The sequence below is a fragment of the Eucalyptus grandis genome, chromosome 11 (assembly GCF_016545825.1).
Source record: "Eucalyptus grandis isolate ANBG69807.140 chromosome 11, ASM1654582v1, whole genome shotgun sequence".
In the NCBI taxonomy this organism is placed as follows: domain Eukaryota; kingdom Viridiplantae; phylum Streptophyta; class Magnoliopsida; order Myrtales; family Myrtaceae; genus Eucalyptus; species Eucalyptus grandis.
The window spans coordinates 32,179,865-32,204,167 of record NC_052622.1 but is presented as its reverse complement, the minus strand read 5'-3'; the positions used below and the strand labels follow the sequence as shown (position 1 = coordinate 32,204,167).

Here is a 24,303-nt window from a genome sequence, read left to right as displayed (position 1 = left end):
AAGGTATATGTTTCGATAGAATTTCAATAATTACGAGTCCCGAATATCTTAGTTAAGGTAGTATATAAACAAGTTTTGACTTGGAACTCTGAATCATTAATATCATTATACAAAATCAAAGAAAATATCTTAATTTTGAAGGTCTCAATCATTTTTTTCCCTTCAAATATCATTTATTACTTACTTTTCAAGTAATATGTCCATGAATAAATGTCACTAAAAAATTCTACTTTATTTCTTGAGAACTCGAATCTATAACAATCTTTATAAAATGTGTATATATCATGCAACACTTTTCTCATTTCTCATGTAGTGATATAGTGCCTTCATGTTGTGTATTTTGATATATCCAAATCTTTTACAGTAGTCCAATGATTTTAATCAATATTTTAATTTATTTTTTTAAGGTATATGCAACGCTTGTTCACATTTGCTGGCGCCATCTAACAATCGACAAAACAATACAAAAAAAAAAAAAAAATGACTTGTCCTCATTTTCTACCAACTTAATCAATAAAATTGGGCAGTAGATAAATAAATGTAATGGTGGACTATATTATAAAATAAAAATGAGAGTGCCGGAGAGCACTGTTCTAAAATGAGCTAAAACTACACATTTCGTTATTTTACAGTTCTGCCCTCGCGAGTCCGGTCAACACGGGCATGTTCGCGAGCCTGCTAAGTCTCGTCAATCTGATTGCCCTAAGCTCTGCGTCTGAGCTCATCATCAATGGCGGACTCCCCGATTTCCCTCGACAAGCTCAAGGCTTTCTGGCGTTCCCAGGTTCAGGACGACGACAATTGGGCTTTCAACATGGTACTCTCTCTCTCTCTCTCTCTCTCTCTCTCTCTCTTCCACTAGATTGTAGCTTTAGTTCGTATGATCTTTGTCGCGCATGTCTTCAAGGTCCAGTATAGGTGGTCTCTTGTCGCGATTCAAGTCCAGGAACTAGGCACTCGAGTATAGCAGCCGTTGTCATACGTAGATGTTCATCGACTTCCGGTCGATTCTGTCGGCGCTCTCGAGGTCGCAGCCGACGCTCTTGTCCACCAAGCAACTGCACGCCGTGATAACCAGGACCCACCTCTCCGGCGACCCGTTTTACGCCACGAGGGTGGTCCAAGCTTACGCCCTGAGCAACCACCTCGTCTATGCCCGTAGGGTGTTCGACGAAACTCCTCAGAGAAGCGTCTTTTTGTGGAACTCCATCATCCGTGCTTATGCACGCGCGAACGACTTTGATGAGGCGTTTTCGATGTTCGGGCAGATGCTTAGGAGCGAGATAAGACCGGATAATTTCACGTATGCTTGTCTTATGCGGGCTTGCTGTGATGAGGCTGATTTAGATGGGCTGAAAATTGTACATGGAGGGGCTGTGGTTTCTGGTTTAGGTTGGGACTCTATCTGCGGTAGTGCACTCGTGACTGCTTATTCGAGGTTAGGCCATGTTGATGAAGCAAGTAGAGTGTTTTATGCTATGTCCGAGTCTCATCAGGATTTGGTGATGTGGAATTCCATGATTTCTGGTTATGGGCATCTTTGTGCGTGGGATAAGGGGTTGAAATTGTTTAGCGAGATGAGAAGCCTGGGAAGGTTACCTGATGGGTATACTTTGGTTGGGTTGATCTCTGGTTTGGCAGATATGAGCTTCATAGGTGTCAGGCAAAGTATACATGGACTGTGTATGAAAAGTTGTCTAGATTCCGATGCTTATGTGGGTGCTGCTCTAGTTAGTATGTATGTGAGATGCAGGTGCATGGATTCAGCATGTAAAGTTTTTGGAGGTTTGTCTCAGCCTGATTTAGTTGCATGGTCTGCTCTGGTAATGGGCTATTGCCAATGTGGAGATGGTGAAAAAGCGCTTCTGATTTTCAGAAAGTTGACGATTGAGTGTAGGATGGTAGACCATGTTTTGATCTCCAGTGTGCTCGTGGCAATTGCACAATTAGCAAATGTAAGGCCTGGTAAAGAGATACATGGTTTTGTTCTCCGTTGTGGATTGGAATCCAATATTATGGTTTCATCTGCCCTCATAGATATGTATTCAAAGTGTGGTTTCTTGGATGAGGGAATGCACATTTTTGAGCATATGGCAGATAGGAATATTATTACGTACAATTCCATCATTTTGGGTCTTGGGCTCCATGGACTAGCTTCCCAGGCATTTCAATTATTTGAGGAAATACTTAGCATTGGAGTAAATCCTGATCATTGTACTTTCTCTGCTCTCCTTTGTGCTTGTTGTCATGCTGGCCTTATAGAAGATGGAAAGAAAATCTTCAGGAGAATGGAAGATGAGTTCTGCCTCCAACCTGGGACTGAGCATTATGTTTACATGGTAAAGCTTCTTGGTACCGCTGGAGAGTTGGAAGAAGCATTCGATTTTATTCAGTCCTTGCCACAACCAGTGGATCCTGGAGTCTGGGGTGCACTACTATCATGTTGTGAGATGTGTGGTAATTCCACAATGGCAGGTATAGTAGCTCAGCAGCTCTTTCAAATGGAGCCAGAGAAGGGTGCCTACAGAGTGATGCTTTCGAAAACTTATGCTAGTGATGGAAGATGGTCTGATGTGAAGAAACTGAGAGATGAGATAATAGATGGGAGACTGAAAAAAATCCCTGGGCTGAGCTGGATTGGATGTTCGGGCAATCAGATTGACAATAAAATGTCGACCAGTTAATCCTTTTATGACTGGAGCAATTAGAGGTTAAAAGTAGAGGGTGATCAGGGAGGAGGGGAAGAGTGTTATGTAATAGATCATTTTCCTTTTTGTACCTTTGGATAATTGGTGGTATGAGTGTTATGATTTTACTTGATGAATCTTGTAGCCATACCATCTTTTTTAATCTGCAATCGATATGGTGTCATCTTCATAACTTCATGAGTATATATATTGTTCTCAGACGGGAGTCCAATTAATCTTTTTCAGGTAACAAGATCCATGGTAATGGTCGCAGTTACTTAAGATGTAGTTTGGATTTGGAACTTCTGATGAGTGGTTAATTGGTCTTCTGTTTCTGACTCAGAGAAAAAAAAGAATTATGAAATTGATAATGACCGATTGACTGATGCTTTTGCTTTTGGCTTTCATGTTCTTGTTTAGATTGGCATTTGTGTACTGAAGGCTGACTGAACTTATTAGGTGGAGATTGATGGTCATTACCTGTTAATATGCTGCCTATCACTCTCTTTATGGTGCGCAATGCTGTGTTTTCTGATAAAATCTAGGACTGATGCCACTGAATAGTATGGTTTATGAATAATCAAGTGACTCATCGTTATTTGCAAGGTCTGCGTCCTTTTAATGAGATATTCATGCTTTAAATGCATTGCTTATTTTTCAATGGACAGACTGTGGTCTAATGTATGTATTTTTATAGTTTTGTCGATAGATACTTGTAATAGCACTTACCACTTGCTTGTTTCCTCTGAAGAAAATAAAAATATATGTTCTATGGGGATTCACCATTCAGTAAGTTTATAGCATCTTAAAGTTGGTTTGTACTCCCTTTCTTGCAGAAAATGTTGCGAGCTGGTGGATTGTTTGCAGGGTCTATCTTCCTGATGCGGCAGTATGGCGACCTTATGGCTGTGTGATGATCAACAGGAGTCACTATGCCTTTGGAACCATATCACACCCTGGATTTGATAAGATAGGATGAATTGATGTTTAGCAGAAGCTCATCCTGTTTTCTCCATCTTAGTCACTTAGCCTGTTGTCAGAATTCTCCATTCAGAGTTTTTGAAGCAATATTTTGGATACGGACAAAGACAGATATCTTCATGCATTAGCTGACGATTTCTATGGTTGTGTTTGAACAATTTCTAGCTGTTGCAAGTATTAGCCCTTACTGGTATCTTGTTTGGATGAACTATTAGCAATTTAGCAGTTGGATGGCTTGGTTGTGATTTGTTGTTAATTAAAAAACGGTTACGGAGGGTAAAACAGGACTAAAGTAGACAAGATTCTCTGAGGGGTTTTGAATGCTACTCTTGCTTGACGTTCTCAGTGATTCCAGACATTAGGCATGTTCAGTGGATTCGCATTAGCAATATAAGCAACTCGGTAATCTCTGCAGTTTCTTTGGTGGATTAGAGAGAGATACTCAGTTCTTTGAATTGATCATTGCCATCATCAAACTTCCTATGGGCTTATTAACATTTCATTCCACAGCAAACGGATACCAATCTCAATCTCAATCTCACTAATTTAGCTGAACAAATATCTCTAACGAGTGTAAACATAATAGTCCTCAAGAAGAAATTGATATAGAATCACTTTTAACACCACCGGGTCGAGCTGATGAAAGAATGTCGAGAGAGTGATATTCTGTCGCTCTACATCATCTTCTGATATGAAATCTGTACATTTTATCGCAATAACTGAAAAGAGGTGTGAAAGATGAAGATGCATCCCCTGGAGCAACTTAGGTTTAGTCCAAAGAATTGATCAGATCCTTAAAATTGAACACCAGCCAATCAGCTTTAGCTGCCACAGCCTCTCGAAGTTGAACGCCTCCATAGCATATAAACAAGTCCGCACCACCTGGCTTACGGGCCTGTGAAAAGAATAACAGAAACAAACTAAGAAAACAGGCATAAAATTCAATGGCCAATCCACCAAAAAACAACCACAATTGCAGGTTGCTTTTTTTTTTTCTCCCAATTCATTTAGTAAGTTTCCCTCCCTATTTTCGGTCACTGTTGCAGTCCAATAGGCCAAAACTACTAATCCACAAGAAAATACATGAAACGTAAAGTGAAGGAGTTTGCCAAATTCATTCAATGGGAAAAAAAATTCAACATTTGTTCAACATGGCAAACAGGAGAATGTCTTTGCTGGTTTCCTCATATTTTTTAACTGAAGATATGCATACAGTGTCACTAACCTCAAGATCAGTTGCACCGTCCCCGATCATGACTAAAGCTTTGTATCCATGGGCCTGTCAAGAAGACTTTAAATTGAGGTTTGCTACTAGTAAGCCCTACAATTAAACATACCTGTTGCTGTCAAAACTGACCTTCCTTATTTGTTGTACTGCAGTGGCCTTTCCACCGCTCCGAGAGGTAGGCTCATTGGTGTCGAACCCCAAAAACTCCCCAGAACTTCCAAATAGCAGTTGATTGGCAAAAATGTTTTCAGAAGGAATCCCAAGAATTGAGGCAACAGGCTGCAGAAGAATTGCTCAAAGAATCAGAAAATGCTTTTTCCTGCATATTTTGCTTCGCTATATAGGGTTGCCTTACAATACTGGAAAAGACTAAACATATGAAGCTATGCAAGTTCGATGATTGTAACCCATCACAATTGAGCATGGCTTTTGATGGTATAACATGACAGGTGATCTACTATTAATAATAACCATTTATACCCTTAGTCAAAAACTCGTCTGCTACTGTTTCTTGCGATATAATAAATGCAAGAGTGAAGAAAGACAGGGAGACAGACACTGAATCAGCAGAAAATGCATGATTTTCCCTCGAGATGATTCAGTGGGCAGTAGTACCATACATTGATCATTTGGCGAAATCCTCCAGAGATGAGATAAACATCCGTTTTTTTGGCCTTTAGCTTCACGATTAACTCATCTATACCAGGAGAAATCCTGCCAATAGAAAGCCAAATGATTTGTTGCTTCAAAGTGGTTCAAATGAAAGTAAAAAAAATTCAAATTATCTGCACCAAGATATACCCATCTAGCAAAACCTATTTCAAGATGCATCAAACCAACAACAGTGACTAAACAGGTGGATCATTTGTTATGTTTTCCATTTGTACAAACAGAAAGGAGCACACTTTCACATCAGCTGTCAGCTATATACGGTGCGCATAAAATTTGAGGAGCACACTTACTAGTTTAATTATTTTAACATGGCATATCCGTTTGATGGATCGAGCAAAAATTCCCATAAAAAATACAGAAACATCAAGTTCACATCTGACTACAAATACAGTTAGTTTGTATATAATTTTAACGGTTTAACTAGGCTCCATGAAATTGGGATGTTACAAATATCTCAAAGTGCATAAGATTTTGAGTGTCTGAAACCTACCACTGTTGCTTCATATATTGTGACTTGGAAAACTGGAATATTACAGTGGAAAGATCCAGCTTTATGGTCATTATATCAACATAATTAGTCTTGCATGATAGGTCAACTAAAGTTATACTCACTCCACTAGGGGCCTGACAGACACAGCAAATGTTAATATTCAGAAAGGATATCCTCATGCAGACTTATAGAGATCTAGGTAGGAGCAATAGATCAAATAAATAGTTAACGTACCTCGGGGGCCTTTTATTTAAGAAATCTTGAACTTGGGACAAGGAAGGATTGAACAAAGATAATCTTGCAGCCAAGGCCTCCTCAAAAGGAACTGAACCTCCCATTGCTCTAGAATATTTGGATAATGCAGAAATAATCAATACTAAAATACAACTTATAAGGGATGAACGGCGATAACGATAAGAAACAAAATTACCTTGCAGTCCATTCTGCAACAGCTTTTCCAGCTCCACAGAACTCTGCAAGCTCATCGATGCCTTCATCAACACACACAGTGCTATCCACATCAAAGCATACAGCATTGGCATTTCTCCAAAGGTCAAGAACTTCTGTACATACAACACACAGTTCAGAATCATCAAAAGAAATAAGTTCAGAGTTCACCTATTTATTTACAAGCTTCAGACTCCCCCAATTATGTTTTCAGCAAAGCACGCAGTTTAGACGCAACCAAGCAATTTCCCTTAACTCACTTCCTAAACAAGGACTCAATAAACCAGATTAATATAAATTGAGAATCAACTCAAGTTCAACTGTGACTTCTGTAAATACCGCCATTTGCTGTATATAACCTTTAGATGGTAATGTGTTGTCAGAGTGACTCAATTTTGAGCCGTCCAGTGGATGAATGGAAGCAGAAACCGAGTTAAATGACTTCGAGCTCATGGTCATCGACACTCTGTTTCTGTACGGAGCCTTCACGTATCTCAACGTAGATGCCCGGACGAGAGGCGAGAGATGCCGAATTCTGCAAGTATAAACCGGTGCACTCCGCATGCTCTTCAAACCTTCCATGAAATTATCTGTTCCCAGCAGATCAAAGAAATAAATGAAATGGAACTCGAGCACCACCATGGTGTCATTGCTCCCACCAACGTAATTGCCTCCATGTAAATTAGCCATCACACAACATGCTCAAGCTTAAACCAACAAGCACAAGCAACCCACTTAAAGCCAACCACATAAAGCACGAGCAGAATGCAAACAAAACCACAAAAAAACAGAACTTGGTGAACATAAGCTAAGAGACTGCGAAATGGGAATGACAACGGCACCGTTTTTCACATGAAAAAACAAAACTTGAGCAACCATCTGAATGAAAACATTCAAGGGCAATGCAAGAACAGGAGTGACATCTTAAATGGACGATCCAGAATGCTGAATCGAGATTTTTCTGCCATTCCCCGAGCCTTTCCACCTCAACTTGAAACATCACGAAGCGAAACGGATCGAAACGCCGAGAGAAGCACGAGCACGAAACTCACCGACGCAATTTACTCCCGCTGGTCGTTCGGCTTCGCCGGGGCGTCGAGTGCTTCCTCTGCTTTTGGGTTTTTCCTACGGTGGCGTTCTTGTTCTCGGATCTGCAATATTCGGATCTGCGTTTGAGGTTGGTGGGAGGAAAGCAAGAGAAACTTTTCTTGCCAGATATTCTTTAAAACGTTTAGTACTTAGGAGGCCTTTTTTAATTTTTGGTTGGGTTTTTTTGCCTTTTTTCGTTGTCGCTGTCCAAACTCCAAAATGGTCAGCATTACTGGAATTACAGAAAATAGATATCTAAAATTTTTTTGGGAAAAAAATGAAAAGCTATATTCGCCGATTCTGGAATTCAAATGAGAAGAAAAATTAGGGAAAATAGGAAGTATCAGAAGAAAGGATAATGTATAGTGAGTGCTTTTAGTGAAAATGGGAAAATCAAATAGGGAAGTGTTCATTGAAATGTGTAAAGTAGGCAACAATTGTTTGGTTTTTGGGGTAAAATGGAATTATATTTATGAGGTAACTTGCAAGTGTCAAATAAATTCGTTATTTTTTATTTTAAAAACAGGGCATTTTTGTCAAAATCAAGTGAGTAAAACATTTAATGAAATAAAGAAGTAGTAAATATGGAAGAAGTGTATACGAGATTCTCTGAAGCACTAACACGGAATCATGTCCGGTGTCTCTAAGGTTAAAAACATGTTTAAAATATATTAGAAATGGGCATACAAAGTTTTCAATGAGTTAACAATGCAAAATGTCTAGGGTGAGCATTGGTTTGGTGTTGACCCTAGGACTGGTAATAATCAGTCCAACTCCAATTTATGGTGTGGAATCAGGATCAAATAGGAAAACCAGATTGAATTGGAAATCTGGATCGGAGAAACTTTGATTCTCTCGTTTTGCTCGTCCTTGGCATGTCATTGCTCCTAGTTCCTTGCTTTGTCTTGTTAAGGAATTTCATGGTTGCTTCGTCCAGGCTTTTCCTAAAAGAAGAAAACTTCTTCTTATTCTAAAGTAAAAAACTTTGGCTACATAAAGAAAGTTTCAATGGCATAAAACAAGGGAAGTTGCTAAGAAATCAGAAAAATTTACCAAAAGCTGTTAGAGACGTGAAATTTATGGGCGAGGTTCATATTTTCTAATTTGTTTAGTAGGTAAAACAGTGTTTATCAATAATGGAGTATTGAAGCATTGAAATCATGTCGACCGCCAAATATCAATAGCTTTTAACTAATGAAACCACCAAAAGAAGACTGTTGAACAGGACCAAATCAACAGGTTTGGTTCCAAAATTCACAGGATAATTTCAAAGGTCTTAAACTAGGAATCTGTGCTAATAAAATAGATTCCAAATCTAAAATCGATCCATCCTGAAAATCGCTTACCCTATCAAAAATTATCATTTTACCTTGTCAAAGCATATATTTTCTTTTACACTTTCACATATATTATAATCTGTCAAATGCCCTAGAAAAACTCAATTGATAAAATCTACTTTTTCCATATTGGTCCACTTCACATTGCATGGTAGGCAGTGTTGCAGCTGTGCACCCACCACCGAAGTGGGCCCAGGGAGTTAGTAAAATATAATAGAGGCACCCACTTCTGTGAATAAAATTCTTTATGGACCGCGATGATGCTATTGAGTCATTCTCAATATTGTCGCAGCTCCCTCCGTCCGTCTGTGGACGAGAGTTGGGCAGGTGTACGAAATCCACCGGTTTATTACCTTCAACGAGGGAAGATGGACAAGCAGCAAATTCCTAATCAGAACCAGAAGTGGCAATTGACAGTCTTGACAATTCATGAGACTTATCAAACTACACACACAGTCCTCGAATCAATGCGAATAGAGGGGACATTACAAGCTTATCAACCCTGAAGAAGTTGGGCGGAGCCACTTCAGCAGGATCGGTGAGACTATATACAAGAGAAATTCGCTTTATGGGATTATACACAAGCCTAATTTAGTCTCCTTTAATTATAAAGTGCTACCTAAGAGGCCAGACTTTTTTGTCGGAGTCACTCTTGCTGCAGAGAATCTAGCAAGGTTGCAAATGAAGAATAAACATCCTCGATAAAGGGGGAGAGCAAATAAAGTAATGTTTGCATTCTATAAGGGCTTTGTAGCAGCGTCCCTGATGTAGGACGAGGCTTTCTCTTCCGAGAGCTGCCCTCCTTCCACCAAGCCTCTTATCAACGTGTTGGCATAGTCTTCACTCGGAGCGCACAAAGGAACCTTCCCTGACTTGAAGTTTTCGATATCCGACATGTTGCACCTATATAGATCAGCAAGTTGGTATATAGTATTAATTCTGTGGACCAAGAAGTCTATTATGCTGAGAGTCTCGAGATCATGTGTGACTTCAAGGAGAGGAGGGCAAGGTAATTTATATGCTTACGCCATTGTGAGTATGGGGATGTCTTGCTCCATTCCCAAGTAAACAACGTTATGGTACCAACCATTCTGTAAATAGATCGACCAGCTTGAAATATTAGAGATCAGAATGTGATAACTGAAAGAAAACGAGATAAAGTTGAGGCTTTATCGGGTGCACAAGACTGTACTTGGATGAGTTCAAAAGGAAATACCTTGACAGCTTCCAAGTCGATGGATCCTTTTTCTTTACTGCAGTCCAAAGATGTAAGATCAAACAAAGGAGAACTCATGTCATAGCTGGAAACATTTTCCTGAAGCAAGACATCATTGAACTGCTCTAACCTGATCAGAGAAAGTCAAAAAGACAAAAGGTCATAGTTGCAGTATATCCACTCCATCCTATGCACTCCATCCTTCTCAAGAGAGTATTCTCTTCAACAGAGGCAGGGAAACATAAAGGAGAAAAACATGACAAAGACATACGTTATCTTATACAGGCACATGTGCACAATATCCTCATTCTTGCTTTTGGGATGAAGGAAAGCAACTCCTCCCAAACCCCATGTGCGTGTGGATTCCCTGCCAAAGAATAATCGGTGAGGAAAGGTCTTCCACAAAATCTCTTTAGGCGGGCTTTTGTCCATTGAGCCAGAACATGGCTTTTGCATGCCATCCACCTGAAATCATCGGATAGGACCACAATACAATCATCATGCATGTCATGAAACATCAGCATGTTAGGTAACTGATGTTCTAAAGCTTGAAAAAAGGTAATAACAAAGCGCATTACCTGTCCACCTTCAATATAGCAAAGGAACCTAGGCTTCCGCATATTTGATCCAAAGGTGGCATACCAGACGTCAATTTTCGAAAGAACTGATCTCCAGGACACAGAAGCACATTCCGCAAGCACTACATTTGATTTAAAGATTGTATTAATTTAACAGAATTCATATCTACTTTTTCACAATTCCACTGACGGCAAGTTTCTTTACCATGATGATCTTCATCAACCCTGAATGTTTTTGAAAGAGGTCGAATGGAATCCTGCAGAACCTCAACATCTTTGGCTTCAGAGTCATAGCTTGAAATGAGAATTTGCTGGGAAAAGACAAAGTGATTCCTTTTAGTAATGGGAACCATGATAATGATATAAAACAAAACGGAACAATTAACTTCTAAAGCTCACTTCACACGCCCTGTAAAAGATAAAATAACGGCTTGTCACAAGACCCAGTTAGTAACATACTACATCTCTAGATAATAATAAAGGTTTATCTTTGATAAAAGCAAAAATGAGAGGTCAAATCAGCCTCTAGGAATCATAAGTATTCTAGCATCCAGATTTCGAAACATAAGAATGCTTGCATAGAAGTAAAAAGCACAAGAATCTTCACCGAAATGGGTGCTTTTTGACTTGTTAACTTGGTTGGCAATTCATGAGCAAGTACTGACCAGAAAGCTTTTAGTTCTTGACGAACCTGAGAAAGTTAGCTTGCTATTAGCACACTATCATTTGATTGATTATAATGATGCAGCTTAAGTCCGGGGAGACATGTTGCCAGAACACCCAGAAGATAAACATTTTACCGCTTGTATTACTCGCCATGTGGACATCAAAAGGATAGGCTTTGGTGGAACCGGCGACAGTTTTGTCGCCCAGCAAAACTTCCATGCATGCAAGGGCTGAATTTGAAATTGAGGCGAGATTGTATCCTCCTTCTAATGCTAATACTATCTTACCTCGTGCAAAGTCCATCAACTGAAAAATAACATTAACATGCTTAATGCCTTGTAAGGATCCAATTAAGCTGATCAAATACTATTTATGACAATAACACAAAGTAAACAAGGGAAAAGGATTTCCTGAGAACATGACTTCCTATGTTACTTAGTTACATATTATTTACAATATTTCAAACAGAAAATGGATGGAGACAGATTCCAGCTACCCAAAAAAATGAGAGAAACTTATCCAGAAATTAACCTTCTTCAACATCATTGCGTATCCATATGGAGTGACACAACAACCTCCCAGAGGATCACCAACAGCTGTTATAAGCATTAAATTAAAAAATTAGTAGAACTCACTGCTAAGTAGTCACCGTCGTACATACTATATAGAGGAAGTACGGGAACAGCAAAAGCAAAATCTGAGCACGCCATTTCTTTTTATAGCTCAAATACACATGAATTGAAACATACTAATCAATCAAAGTGATACCTTCCTAAAGCAGCGACCATCATGAGTCTTGAGTTGCTAAGAGTCCTTCAGACTCTTATGCTGTCCCATTTAGGCAGTAATCATGGAATTTATATAATTATCTTTCTTCAACAAGGATAAGTGAAATGATGACAGAGAACTGAAGCCCATGAGCATTGGATTCTGCTTTCCTACACTCTTCTATCTCCCCAACACCCCACCCCCCTTCTTTTTTTTTTTGATAAGTAGAAAAGGTGGGTAGGAATAGCCAATGCAGCAACACCCCCTTCGAAATTCACCTATTATGCACTAATCGTGTAGTAAAAGCTACAGATGTAGAATATGCGTAATCAACCTTCAAATAGGCCTTAATAAACTAAGACATGACATAAAGATAATCTCAGGAATTTCAAATTCTGGCCTATGATCAATCTCAGGCGTTATATTCTGTCATGTGAACAAAACATGACAATAACTTTTGCTTCATCTATTCATCTTACAATATGATTACAAGAATTTTTTACATGCTTTTCCTCCTCGAAAGAGCCCAACAAAATGTTTTATGGCTATCTAGTATGATCTATATCCTACATTCCCATAGCACTGACCACATTCTGAACCAAATATCGGCTCCCACCTATTATGACTAATTGTAATTTCTGCAACCAATGCAACTTTTATTAAATGCTACAATCTTTTATACCATCTTTTATTCAATTCCTCTATGAAATTCTAGTCAATAAAGAAAACCACTCATTGATGCATGTGCCAAAGAAACTGTCTCACAAAGCCAAGCACATCACATCGCTTCTAGTCACCAAGGCTGCCAGTGAATTAACATGAAATGAGGAAAAAATTGTGGAAACACCAAAAACGCCAAAATCATATCTTAAACTAAAGTACAAAGAAAAACTGGAAGAACCTAGAAACTTAAAAGAAAAATGAAAATGACCCTTCATAGATAAAAATTGCTCATCAGATATATGATAACAGACCTGCATCAAAACCAGCAGAAATTAGTATCATGTTGGGATTAAATTGCTTAGCAACAGGGATCAGGATGTGGTCCCATACTGCTAGATAGTCCGCATCTCCACACTGATCATTCTCCCATGGGACATTTATATTATACCCAGCCCCAGGACCTTTTCCAAACATTTTGTAGTCACCATTATTATTGGCTGGATAAAAGGACCCAAACTCATGCCTGAAATATGAGGTTGATACCTTTCAGTTATGGATCAAATGTCAATGTTGAGAGTACATCAGTGAGTTTCAAGCTTAAGCCATTAACCTGGGACTTGTCTACAAGCTTAAGATTATAATGAGTAAAGAGTTCATGTAAGGGAAAAAGAGCTGCTAAATCACAGTCGAAACAACTTTTTAGTATTTGCTCACCTGATACAATTTTATATTCAGAAAAAAGTCATAAGAGATTTTAGACTATTACTCCTAGACATGATGATCACATAAAAACTGCTGCAGTTTCTATACCTATGGACAGAGAAGAACAAAACGTGAGGATCTTTCCAGAATGTCTTCTGAGTACCATTACCGTGGTGAACATCCCAGTCAACAATCAAGATTCTGTTGATGCCCAATTCCTGCAAAAGGAAAAAAAAGGGACAGAGTAAAAACTACATGAGGGGACAGCTACTCAGTCAGAGAAAGGTACTAGGAAACCAGCACTCACTTTTTTGTTTAAAAGAAACTTTGTAGCAATAGCAACATTGTTGTAGAGACAAAATCCCATTGCTTTATCATGTTCAGCATGGTGTCCAGGAGGCCTTACAATAGCGAAAGCAGAGTCTAATTCTCCTTTGGCAACTCTTTTAGCAACCTACAGGGATAATTATTCTGGCCAACCTTCAGAATTGAAAGATGCAATCACATGATCATGGAAGCAGAAGTAAATATTACTGTTGCAGATGGATTGCAGCAATCCAGAATGCTTGTCATCATGCAAAAGATTAGATAGGCTATTCATTCAATTTGCAAGAGAAAATTGCTTGACTTTCAGAAATTCCAGTAAGTCTGCTGTCAAACAATTCTGTAGGTCTAACTCAAGTGAAAGTTCTGCCAAGAAAATAAATCTCCCTGTGATGAATAGCCTGGATACACATCAGGCTTCAAGCAGGAAGAACATCAAGGCCGTAAAACAGTTGACCATGTTAAAGATACTTCTGCAGACATAGAAGGACCCTGCAAGTTCTATTTTGGTCAAGAGACAAACCCTGATTATTAGGCAGTGGAGAAAGACAATCTTCTACGATTTTCAGGGATAGGGTAGGTACATATTCATGCACAGTCTTTACATGATTGATAATAGAGTCCCTTACGTACTTAGTACAGTGCATGTGGAAAAAGGTCCTATATACAGCCAACCGTATATGCTCAGATAAATACAGTTAATTACAGACCTTATGCAATGGAGGTTCTTTCATGCATGCTGATGCATTGTAAACATTACAGGCAGTTTTACCCAATAATTCATGCAGCAGTTCAGAGGCTTTGCAGCAGCGGAAAATTATTACTCACTGCCTAAAAAGGGTGGCAATCAATAAACATGCAGGTTTAAAAAAAAAAAAATTACCTCTATAACAGAACCAGCAGCAAGATAAGCAGCTTCCGATGACCCTTCATTCAGGTATATCGAATCAAACTTTGAAGCTATTCTTCTGCGAGAGATAGACTGTTTGGAACTTATGTTCCTAATCAGATTAACATGACTTTTGCTGTGGACTGACAAAATATATTTATCCTTTGCTTTATTGGCGTTCAAAACCTCACACCTGGATAAAAAGAAGCACTAAATTATACACTAAAATGACAGAGCAATTGACTGGTCTTTTATCACGTACCACTTTGCTACCACTATAACACGCGTAAAATTCACCAATGGTTGCTGACTTTAGTTTGTCAAACAATCAAACAGCTGAACTTTGATTTTAATCATCCAATGCGCTTTATTTTTCATCGTAACTGATGCACTTTGACTGGAATCTGGCCCATTTATTGGAGAAATGCTGGTTTGGCCAACACGGAGGGCAAAACATTCAAGACCATATTGGGGCCACATGTCTCTGATTGAACACTCCACGATAAAATTTATTGAATTCTGGTCAAAGTGTATCAATTATAAAGATATGAAAATTTAGAGAACCAATGATTTAGACCAAAGTTAATTGACCCAAATGGAATCCCCATTAAAATTTAGCAATCAATGGTAAAATTTCCCCACAATTGAATTAACAAAAAGAAATTCCAAAACAAAGGGAGCATGAAACATGTAACGAGCTAATTATCATGTATTTTTGTACCCATTAAAAATTAAATTGCGCCCCTTATGTTAATTCTTCAGTCAGCTCATTAAGTCTAGAAAAAAGAACGAAATCAGAAATAAACGTCAAAAGCCAAAAGTGTCATTTAAAAATGCGAGTATATTTTCCACAATTGATACATCCAAACACCGAAACTAAATAATGCTGCCGTATTCTTACCTCTAAAGTTAAGAGAAGTATCTTGTAAAACTGTACTTCCACAGTGAATGAGTGGGGACTACTCTTAGACCAAGCCAATTCACCATCTAATCTATCCAGGATATTAAACGCTCACAGAGAAAATCTTTCCTTCAAATCCCATCATCATCACTCTACCAAATATGACAACTCCAAAAGAAAATTCCCAATTCAAGTCACACTTGTCCACTTAAAATTGAGCACAGTTCAGGCAAATGCGTACGCACCCTCCATTCTCTCCAACAATCCATATGGACATCGATCACCTCCCGAAAACGAAAGATCATACGAAAAAAACGAACCCTTTACGTCAGTACCAAAATTCAGATAAAAAGAAAAATAAAAAACACAGAAAAAGACTCTAAACACCTCTTCGTCCACTGATCAAACACACTCCATCATTTAACCGCCACCTCATATGCAATCGACAAGGGAAATGAAAAGTTCGAACATGGTAAAGCCAAGACATGCCGAGGAAACACGGATCTGCGCAAGTCTAAGTCGGAACCTTTGAGTGATGCCGGCAGCTTGGAGCTTGTTCCAGATGGCTCTGATGCGATTAGGGTTTTCATGGTGAAACTCGCCGTCAGGGGTGTGATGCCTGCACATCCTCTCGTCGTACACTATCCCAACTCTTCGCTGACTCCAGCTCGCGCCGTCGCTCCCGGAGTCCACAGCTTCCATCGCTGCCCTCCGCCCTTCTCTCTCTCTCTCTCTTCGCGACTGATCAACGAGAGGAAGGAAGGAGGGAGGACAGAAAACGAGGAAGTTCGAATCGACGAATGAAGAACGAGAAAAGGGCAAGCGGACAGGGGTGTGAATCGACGAATGAGCGAACGAGATCCCGCCACGTGGACATGGGCGGTCCTCTCCTGGAATCGCTTTCCTCTTTGGTTCGGCTCGTGATCCCATGACGGAGCGACGTACCTTACACGAGACAGCATCGTATGAAAAGAAAAAAATCTTAAATAAAGACCCAAATAAACTTATTTTTTAAGTTAAGGATCCAAAACGACTGTTATCCCAAATAATGGCCTGAAATGACTAACAAGTTTCAAAAATGACTTGACTTGCCGGCTGGCCATTGACATTTGGCTCGAAATATGGGTAATTTTGTCCACAAAAATATAAATATAAATTAACAAACCTAAAAAAACCCTCAAACTCTTGATGTTCTTTTGACCTAAAAAAACTCTTCACCTTCTCACATTTTTCTTCTTCTGCCTTCATGTTTTCCGTTCTTTGTCCTCTCTTGCTTGGAGCAACGAAATTTTCTATTAATGGAACACGGATTGAAACACAACAAGAAACCCCAACCTTTGTTTCTTCACATCTTTTTTTTTTTTTTTTTTTTTTTCTTTCTGAACGAATAAGACAAAATCTCTAGTAAAGCCACATTTTCGTTATTGAGACGCTCATGTGTAACACGAGGATCTCGATTCTTCATTATCTTTTCCTAGGTTCGCCATACACTTTAATTCACACTCCCGTTCAACCGAGTTTCGTTCAAATTGGTGCAATTGATCCTTCGTTCATTTAAAGTGGTTGTAACTTGTCGAAGCAACGTGTCGACAAGGCGCAGGCATGTGGTGGAATATCACATAGATGGTAGTGAGGATGGTTTTGGGCATCTTTGTGCATGGGATAAGGGGTTGAAATTGTTTAGCGAGATGAGAAGCTTGGGAAGGTTACCTGATGGGTATACTTTGGTTGGGTTGATCCCTAGTTTGGCAGATATGAACTTGATAGGTGTCGAGCAAAGTATACATGGACTATGTTTGAAAAGCTATCTAGATTCTGATGCTTATGTGGGTGCTGCTCTAGTGTGTTTGTTTGTTTGTTTTTTTTTTTTTTGGTCGAAGAGAGTTATTTTATTTATATTATAAAACAAAAGCAACAAACCCCACAGCTGGGGCATCAAAACATAACAGAGCCCAAAGGCCTAGAGGAGGAGAGGCCCGCCAGTTTGGAGGGATGGTCTTCAGTCGCTGATGTCGTATGGCCCAGTCCGCTACCGCATTAGCTGAACGTGGGCAGTAAGTTAAACCCACTAAAGGCAGTTGCTGCAGAAGAGCTTTGCATTCGAACAAAGCTGCACATGCCTACCAGTACATTTCCTCTTCATTCTTCAAGTAGTTCACAAGAGTTCGGTTGTCAGACTCCACCAAAGCCTCCCCAACTTTTTTGTGTTTCAAGTACTTCAAGGCTTCGAGAACCCCTAAGGTTTCCAACTGTAGAACCGTCTCCGCCCAGATAACCTTTGTGAATCCATCTATGAGGCTACCAAAGGAGTCCCAGACGACGCAAGACACAGCTCCCTCCGTCGATCCCTCGCACAACGACCCATCTACATTAAGCTTGAAGGAGTCGGCTTTCGGAGCTTGCCAGGTAAGTGAGATTTGTTGCTCTTCGGTTTTTTTTTTTTTTTTTTTCTGGAGAATCCCTAAATCCCCATTTTGGTAGCTACCTTGCTGAAATTTTGCTAGATCTAGCACTTTGCAGACCTCTGGTTTTGTACCTCGAAAGACAAAATTGTTGCACTCCTTCCATACTTGCCAAAGAAGATTTCCGATCATTTCCAGAGATGGGAGGTGCGAATTTTTCCTTATAAATTGTACCAGCTATTCATCCGTTCGTTTAACCTCTTGTGTGTTTACTCGCAGGTTGATTTCCGGGTGGTTCCATACCCTTGCATCCCATGGACAGAGGAGAAGGGTGTGTTCGACCGTTTCCACCTTGACTTGGCAAAGATCACATACCGGATCAGGTAAGATCTTTCTCTTCCAAAGGTTCTCCTTGGTTGGTATGGCGTTTTGATAAGCATTCCATATAAAGATCTTCACTTTTGGGCTGGTTCGCATATGCCATATTGCATTCCATAGCTCTATTGGTGTTTGATATGAGGAAGAATGGTGTTTTGTTGCTCTGCTTGTTGTTATTCTGTCTCTTAGCAAGTTATAGCCATTTTTTAATATAAATGACCCATTCTTCATGCCTGTCCACATTAATTCATTGCTGGTAAAATGACTATTGATTGGAATTGCAAAGATTTCCTAAGTAGTTTGCTCATCAAATAGGTTATTTATCAACGGTTCATTCCATTGTTGTGTCTCAAGGTTCATCAACTTAGAAACTTTTTGTGGATCATTTCTATTTGCGGGCCCTCCTATTAATCCTCTTTTTAGCCATCTATTTGTTTTAATATTGACAGTTTCTCTATTTCCTATCGACCATCTGACTAAATCCGCAATAGCCTCTCTTCATATAAGCAAACTTTTCCACCCCCATGAAGGTTTAAAACCTTTATCAGCATGCCAGAAATCTGTGTGACAGAAATAGAGCCCTTTTAATAATTTACTCCACAGTGTGTTCGGATTTTTTACCATTCTCCAAGCTTTTTTACCCAATAGGGCTTTATTAACAATAAGCAAGTCTCTAAATCCCATTCCTCTCCTGTCTTTCCTTATCTTCATGATTTCTCATCTCTTCCAATGCAGCCCAGCCTTTGATTCACTGTTTTTCCACCAAAAATTAGCTGTTTTTTTCTCTTCAACCTTGCAAATTGACATTGGAATTTTAAAAACTGACATGGCATATTGTAGTACTGCCTGCACCACTGATTTCAAGAGTATTTCATTTCCTGCTTTTGATATAATTTGTTCCTTCCAGCCCTCCAATTTCATGTTGATCCTATTTAAAATCCACCCAAACATTTGCCTCTTCGATGCTCCCCAATTAGAGGGAATTCCCAGATACTTACCCGATCGCTCTAGCCCTGGTACCCTCAGTTCTCTTTTCATATTCTCCCTTAATAGATATGGACAATCTTTACTAAAGAAGATGCCAGACTTGTTTAGGTTTACAGCTTGTCCAGAGGCATAATAATACCGATTAAGAACAGCTGCAACATTTTGGCATTCCTGTAAAGATCCATCCAAGAAAAAGATTGAATCATTGACAAATAATAAGTGAGTCAAAGTAGGGCAAAACCTGTTCAACTTAATTCCTTTTATATTCTCATATCGTAGAGCTTTACCCATCAAAGATGACAAACTGTTTGCCACCAAAATAAACGGATAGGGTGCTAAAGGGTCTCATTGTCTAATACCTCTAGTGGGAGCAAAAAAAGGAAGGGATTCTCCATTAAACTTGATGCTAAAAGTGACTGTAGTGACACATTGCATAATTCAGTGAACCCATTTAGCACAGAACTCCATTTTCAGCAAGCAACCTTTTAAGAAGTCCCATTCAATTCTGTCATATGCTTTTTGCATGTCAAGTTTCAGCACCATTTGGAAATGTTTTTTCCTTTTCCTCATTCTCAATTGATGCAACACCTCTTGAACAATATAAATATTATCTTGAATCTGTCTTTTCATGACAAAAGCACTTTGCTCTCCTGAAATCAGCATAGGCAACCGTCTTTTCGGGTCTTTTGCCAAAATTTTGGATATTATTTTGTATGCAAAATTGCAAAGGCTAATAGGGCGATATTGATCAAGTCTTTCCGGGTGGGGATCTTTGGTATCAAAGTGATATGTGTTTTGTTTAGGCTGGTTCTAACACTCCCGAAAGAAAGAAACCTCGAACTTCCTCCAGCACTTCAGAATCGATTATATCCCAGTGATGTTGATAAAAAATTCCATTTAAACCGTTTGGATTAGGAGCTTTCTGAGGTCCAAGTTGAAACACAGTAGCATGAATTTCTTCCATTGTTACTTCCGTCACTAAACAGTCATTTATATCATTTCTGATTAGTGTAGGACATTGATCCAATACTGGTTGGTAGTTGCGAGGCCCTACTGAAGTGTATAGCTCTTTGAAAAAAGACATAGTGAGGTGCTGAAGTTGCTGTTTTCCCCGAATCCACTGCTTTGATGCATTTTTCAGCATAGTAATCCAATTTTTGGTTTGTCTCCTTTGGATCGTTGCTGCATGGAAATATTTCGTGTTTTTATCTCCCCAACGAAGCCAATTTACTCGAGATCTTAACCCCAAAAACATTTCCTCTCTTCGCCATAAGGTTTCAAGCTCTTCTTTTGTAAGCTTTATCCTGTTTGATTCTTGAAAAAAGCTTTGGCTATTAGTTAAGGATTGAAGCTCATTCTTTAGGGCTGTTATACGGATATTGCTATTGGAAAATTTCCTTTTACTCCATTCTTTCAATGCTTGGCTTGTGGCATGTAATTTATCTCTCAATCCTACTTCAAGACAAGTTTGAGATTGCCATGCATGTTCAACTATATCTCGGTATTCACCATCTTCAACCCAAAAAGCCTCAAAGTGATTTTTTTTTTCTTTTTTTAATAGATTCAGTACTACTCACCAAGAGGAGCGGACTATGATCAGACCCAACAGCTGGTAGAGCAAAGGCTTCTACTTCCGAGAACATGAGCCGCCAATCCATCGAGCAAAACATCTGTCAATTTCTCCTTTACCAAATCAGCCAATTCTCTATTATTGGACTAGGTAAAAACACACCCTTTGCAATCTATTTCCATTCAAGAGCAATCATGAATACAACTTTGGAATGCCTGCATTCGAAAATTCTCTGCCATCCTTCTTCCCACCTTCTCCCAATAATATAATACTTCATTGAAATCTCCCAAACATACCCATGGAAGAGTATTAGAAAAACCTATTTGTCTTAGTTTCTCCCATAATTGTAATCTTTCCCCATATATATTTGGAGCATGCACACAACTTACCCGCATTTTAATCTGACTCTCATGATCAACACATATCAAATTAATCATTTCCTGGAAGCTAAATTCCACCTCTATAGCCACTTCCTCATTTCATATCACTGCCATCCCCCCGCAATTCCTTTCGGATTCTCCACAAAACTGTTTTTAAACTTCAGCTGCCTTCTAATACGAGTTATCACATTTTCTTTGTTTTTTGTTTCCATTAACATAATTAAATAGGGCCTTTCCTGAGCCACAATGGCTCTCAAATTCTGGACTGTCAGTGGTGTGCCCAACCCCTAACAGTTCCAACAAATAGCCCTCATTTGTAACTCGGTGGCTTATTTGGGCTAGCCACCAAAGCCCTTCCCATGGTTTCTTCTGAAAGACTTATAGGAGTGTCCTGCAAATTAGCTTCATCTAAACTTGCCAATTCTATAACTGTAGGGTTATAAGGGGTATACCTCTTTAATTTCTTTGATGGTGAGCTTTTACAATTCTGCTTTCCTTCTTTAATCCTGCTTTTTTTTTGTCTAGGATGAAGGTTTAACAGCTGGCAGAAACTGTTGTGCTGGTTTGTCAATATTCATGATGCATTTTCCTTTCTCCAGTTGCTGTTCCACTTGGTGTTCAGGTAAAGTTATATCCATATGTGCCCTTTTTAGAGATTGAGTTGGTTTTGTGGATCTTGCTGCTGTTTGCTCACTCGAGAAGATGACTATTTGAGTATCATGAGATGAGAGGTCACCGTCTTCTTGTATTTCCTCCTCTTCAGCCACCTTGTCATCATTAAAGATCTACCAAAACGGAATATTCTCCTTGGCCTTTGCTCTTAGCCAATGCCCAAACCTATTCGTCTTCCTATCTTCAACTTTGGTCTCATCATAAGGAATTTCTTCACAACCTGTTGTAAAGTGCCCAGCTCTTCCACAGGAATAGCAGAATTTAGGTAGCCTCTCATACTTAAAATCCAGCCAAACTTTATCTTCTCCCAAATTATATAATGTACCTGGCCTTAAGGGTATATCCAGGTTCAGTTCTACTCTTGCTCTTCCCACCTTTTGAAATGCCACTCCTTTTTTCTCCACTTTTGCTTCCTTTACGCAACCTATTATTTGGGCAATATGTGACACAACCTCCTCATTGCACCATTCGATTGGTAGACCATGAATTTGAACCTAGAATTCACAGCTTGTAAACTTGTAACATTGCGCAGGTTTATTAGGCTCCCATGGTTTTAGAATCAATAGATTACTCGCAAAGGACAATCGGCTGTTTGCTAACACTCTTTTTTTTTTTATCCATTTCAGAATCAAAGGTAAAAGACAAGATATCTTATTCGCGTTGCGCAAAGCTCACAGAGTCTAACTTCCAAGCTCGCTTCATAGTGGTAAGAAATGTCTGATAATTGATATTTCCTCCCGAATACAATTTACCGAACACAATACGTTTACATTCATCTAACATCGCCTCTAAAATTAATCTCTCCCGAGGCGGGGCATCCACCTCTATTCACAGATTCCCTAGCCTCTTGCATAATAAGGCCAGACGGCAATGATTGCCCCGGGTTCGTCCATTTACCTCCCCGAGAAACGGCTATTACTAAACAACAAAAGACCAAAGATCAGAATCAGAACTCGCCACCATCCTACTGCTCTCAATCGAAGAAATCCATCCAGACGTGGATAAAAGAAGAAAACCCCTTTCGAGTGACTGCGCAACAACAACCCAGAAAGAAGCCCTCAGAGAATAGATTATATTCAACACTTCTACGGGCCGAACCTTTAGAGCTCGCGCTGCTTGAAGCCGTCAACGGAAGGAAACCCTATCCTTCCACATCATCGAAGAACCAAGGAGAGTGTGGGGAAATGCAGACATAAAACTACACAAGAGGTTTTGGGTTTTGGGGATTCGGACAATTGCTGGAAACTAGGGTTTGGGGGAGCTACCAAAGGGAGGTAGGGGAAAGCTCTCAATATGTATGCGAGATGTACGTGCATGGATTCGGCATGTAAAGTTTTTGGAGGTTTGTCTTAGCCTGATTTAGTTGGAGAAAATTGTCCAAAAAGTCACTAAACCTATTCTTCTTTTGTCGATTGATCATAAATCTTTTAAGCTTTTTCTTGATTTAGTCTAAACATTTTCACTTCTTAGGTTTAAGTCATGGTCGATTTTAGTAGGAAAATCTTAACGTGGACGTTGGTGGGGGTCATGTAGGACTAAGCGCTGATTTGACAATTTTTTTAATAATATTTTAATATTTTTGAATTTTTTTGAATTTTTATTTTTATTTTTCTGTTTTTTCTTTTCTTTTCTTTATTTTCTTTTTGATTTTTTTCCCTTTTCGGTGGCCGGCCATCGGCCATAGGCAACGGCCGGCCATCGGCCACAGCCAACCGGTTGGCCTCGCCCGCCACAAGTGAGGCTCGGCCGGGCGAGGAGGAGCTATGGCGAGAGCCCTCGCCCAGGCGCGGCCCGGCAAGGGTCGCCTGTGCAAGGCCGACCCTTGCCGGATGTCGGCCGAGCGACGGTGACGCCCAGCGAGGCCGCCCTGCCCTGGGCGAGGGCCGGCCTCACCAGATCTGGCGAGGGGAGCTCTCGCCCTCGCCCCTGGCCGGCCGACGCCACCCACCTCGATAAAATCACCTCTCTCTCCTCCGGTGTCGGCACCGCCGCCATCGCCATCGTCTTCGTCTTCTCCACTGAGGAAGACGCGCCTCTCGCCTTACCTCTTCGCCCTGCTGTTGTTCATCGTCTTCGTCTTTGTCCTCTATGGCGAGGACCTGGCCTGCATCTTTGGCCAACAGCTCCAATTCTGCCCGAGCTCGGCCAAGGGCGTGGGCCGGCCTTGCCAGATCTGGTCTGGGTGAGGCCGACGCTCGCCTGGGCGAGGGCAAGCCCCGGCGAGGGCTCCCCTTGCCCAGGCGACCCTTGCCGAGTTGCGCTCGCCGGAGCTCCTC

At 40.0% G+C, this 24,303-nt stretch overlaps 3 protein-coding genes and 1 long non-coding RNA gene across 4 annotated transcripts; 2 read left to right on the top strand and 2 right to left on the bottom strand.

Annotated features, from left to right (window-relative positions):
• Nucleotides 1-633: 633 nt before the first annotated feature.
• LOC120289528 lies at nucleotides 634-3,910 on the top strand. The gene is made up of 2 exons (XR_005547562.1): nucleotides 634-817; nucleotides 3,524-3,910. It is a non-coding gene; the product is annotated as an uncharacterized LOC120289528 (long non-coding RNA).
• LOC104430274 (putative pentatricopeptide repeat-containing protein At1g64310) lies at nucleotides 824-2,906 on the top strand. The gene has a single exon (XM_010043028.2). It carries the CDS (start codon nucleotides 987-989, stop codon nucleotides 2,682-2,684), a length of 1,698 nt encoding a protein of 565 aa, XP_010041330.2. The 5' UTR covers nucleotides 824-986; the 3' UTR covers nucleotides 2,685-2,906.
• Nucleotides 3,911-4,136: 226 nt separating the features above from the next.
• On the bottom strand, nucleotides 4,137-7,754 carry LOC104426019 (phosphoserine phosphatase, chloroplastic). The gene is made up of 8 exons (XM_010038938.3): nucleotides 7,558-7,754; nucleotides 6,865-7,095; nucleotides 6,489-6,621; nucleotides 6,293-6,400; nucleotides 5,517-5,610; nucleotides 5,026-5,175; nucleotides 4,894-4,947; nucleotides 4,137-4,563 (listed from the first exon to the last, which is right to left on the bottom strand). Exons 2-8 carry the CDS (start codon nucleotides 7,085-7,087, stop codon nucleotides 4,438-4,440), a joined length of 888 nt encoding a protein of 295 aa, XP_010037240.2. The 5' UTR covers nucleotides 7,088-7,095; nucleotides 7,558-7,754; the 3' UTR covers nucleotides 4,137-4,437.
• A 1,565-nt stretch (nucleotides 7,755-9,319) lies between these two features.
• Nucleotides 9,320-16,457, bottom strand: LOC104426017 (histone deacetylase 5). Its single transcript, XM_010038934.3, is given in 15 exon segments — nucleotides 9,320-9,834; nucleotides 9,958-10,022; nucleotides 10,148-10,277; nucleotides 10,419-10,612; nucleotides 10,726-10,847; nucleotides 10,931-11,036; nucleotides 11,333-11,416; nucleotides 11,526-11,549; nucleotides 11,551-11,697; nucleotides 11,923-11,987; nucleotides 13,134-13,345; nucleotides 13,633-13,742; nucleotides 13,832-13,978; nucleotides 14,732-14,930; nucleotides 16,165-16,457. Coding segments are annotated over 15 exon segments (1,947 nt in total). The 5' UTR covers nucleotides 16,341-16,457; the 3' UTR covers nucleotides 9,320-9,668.
• Nucleotides 16,458-24,303: the final 7,846 nt, after the last annotated feature.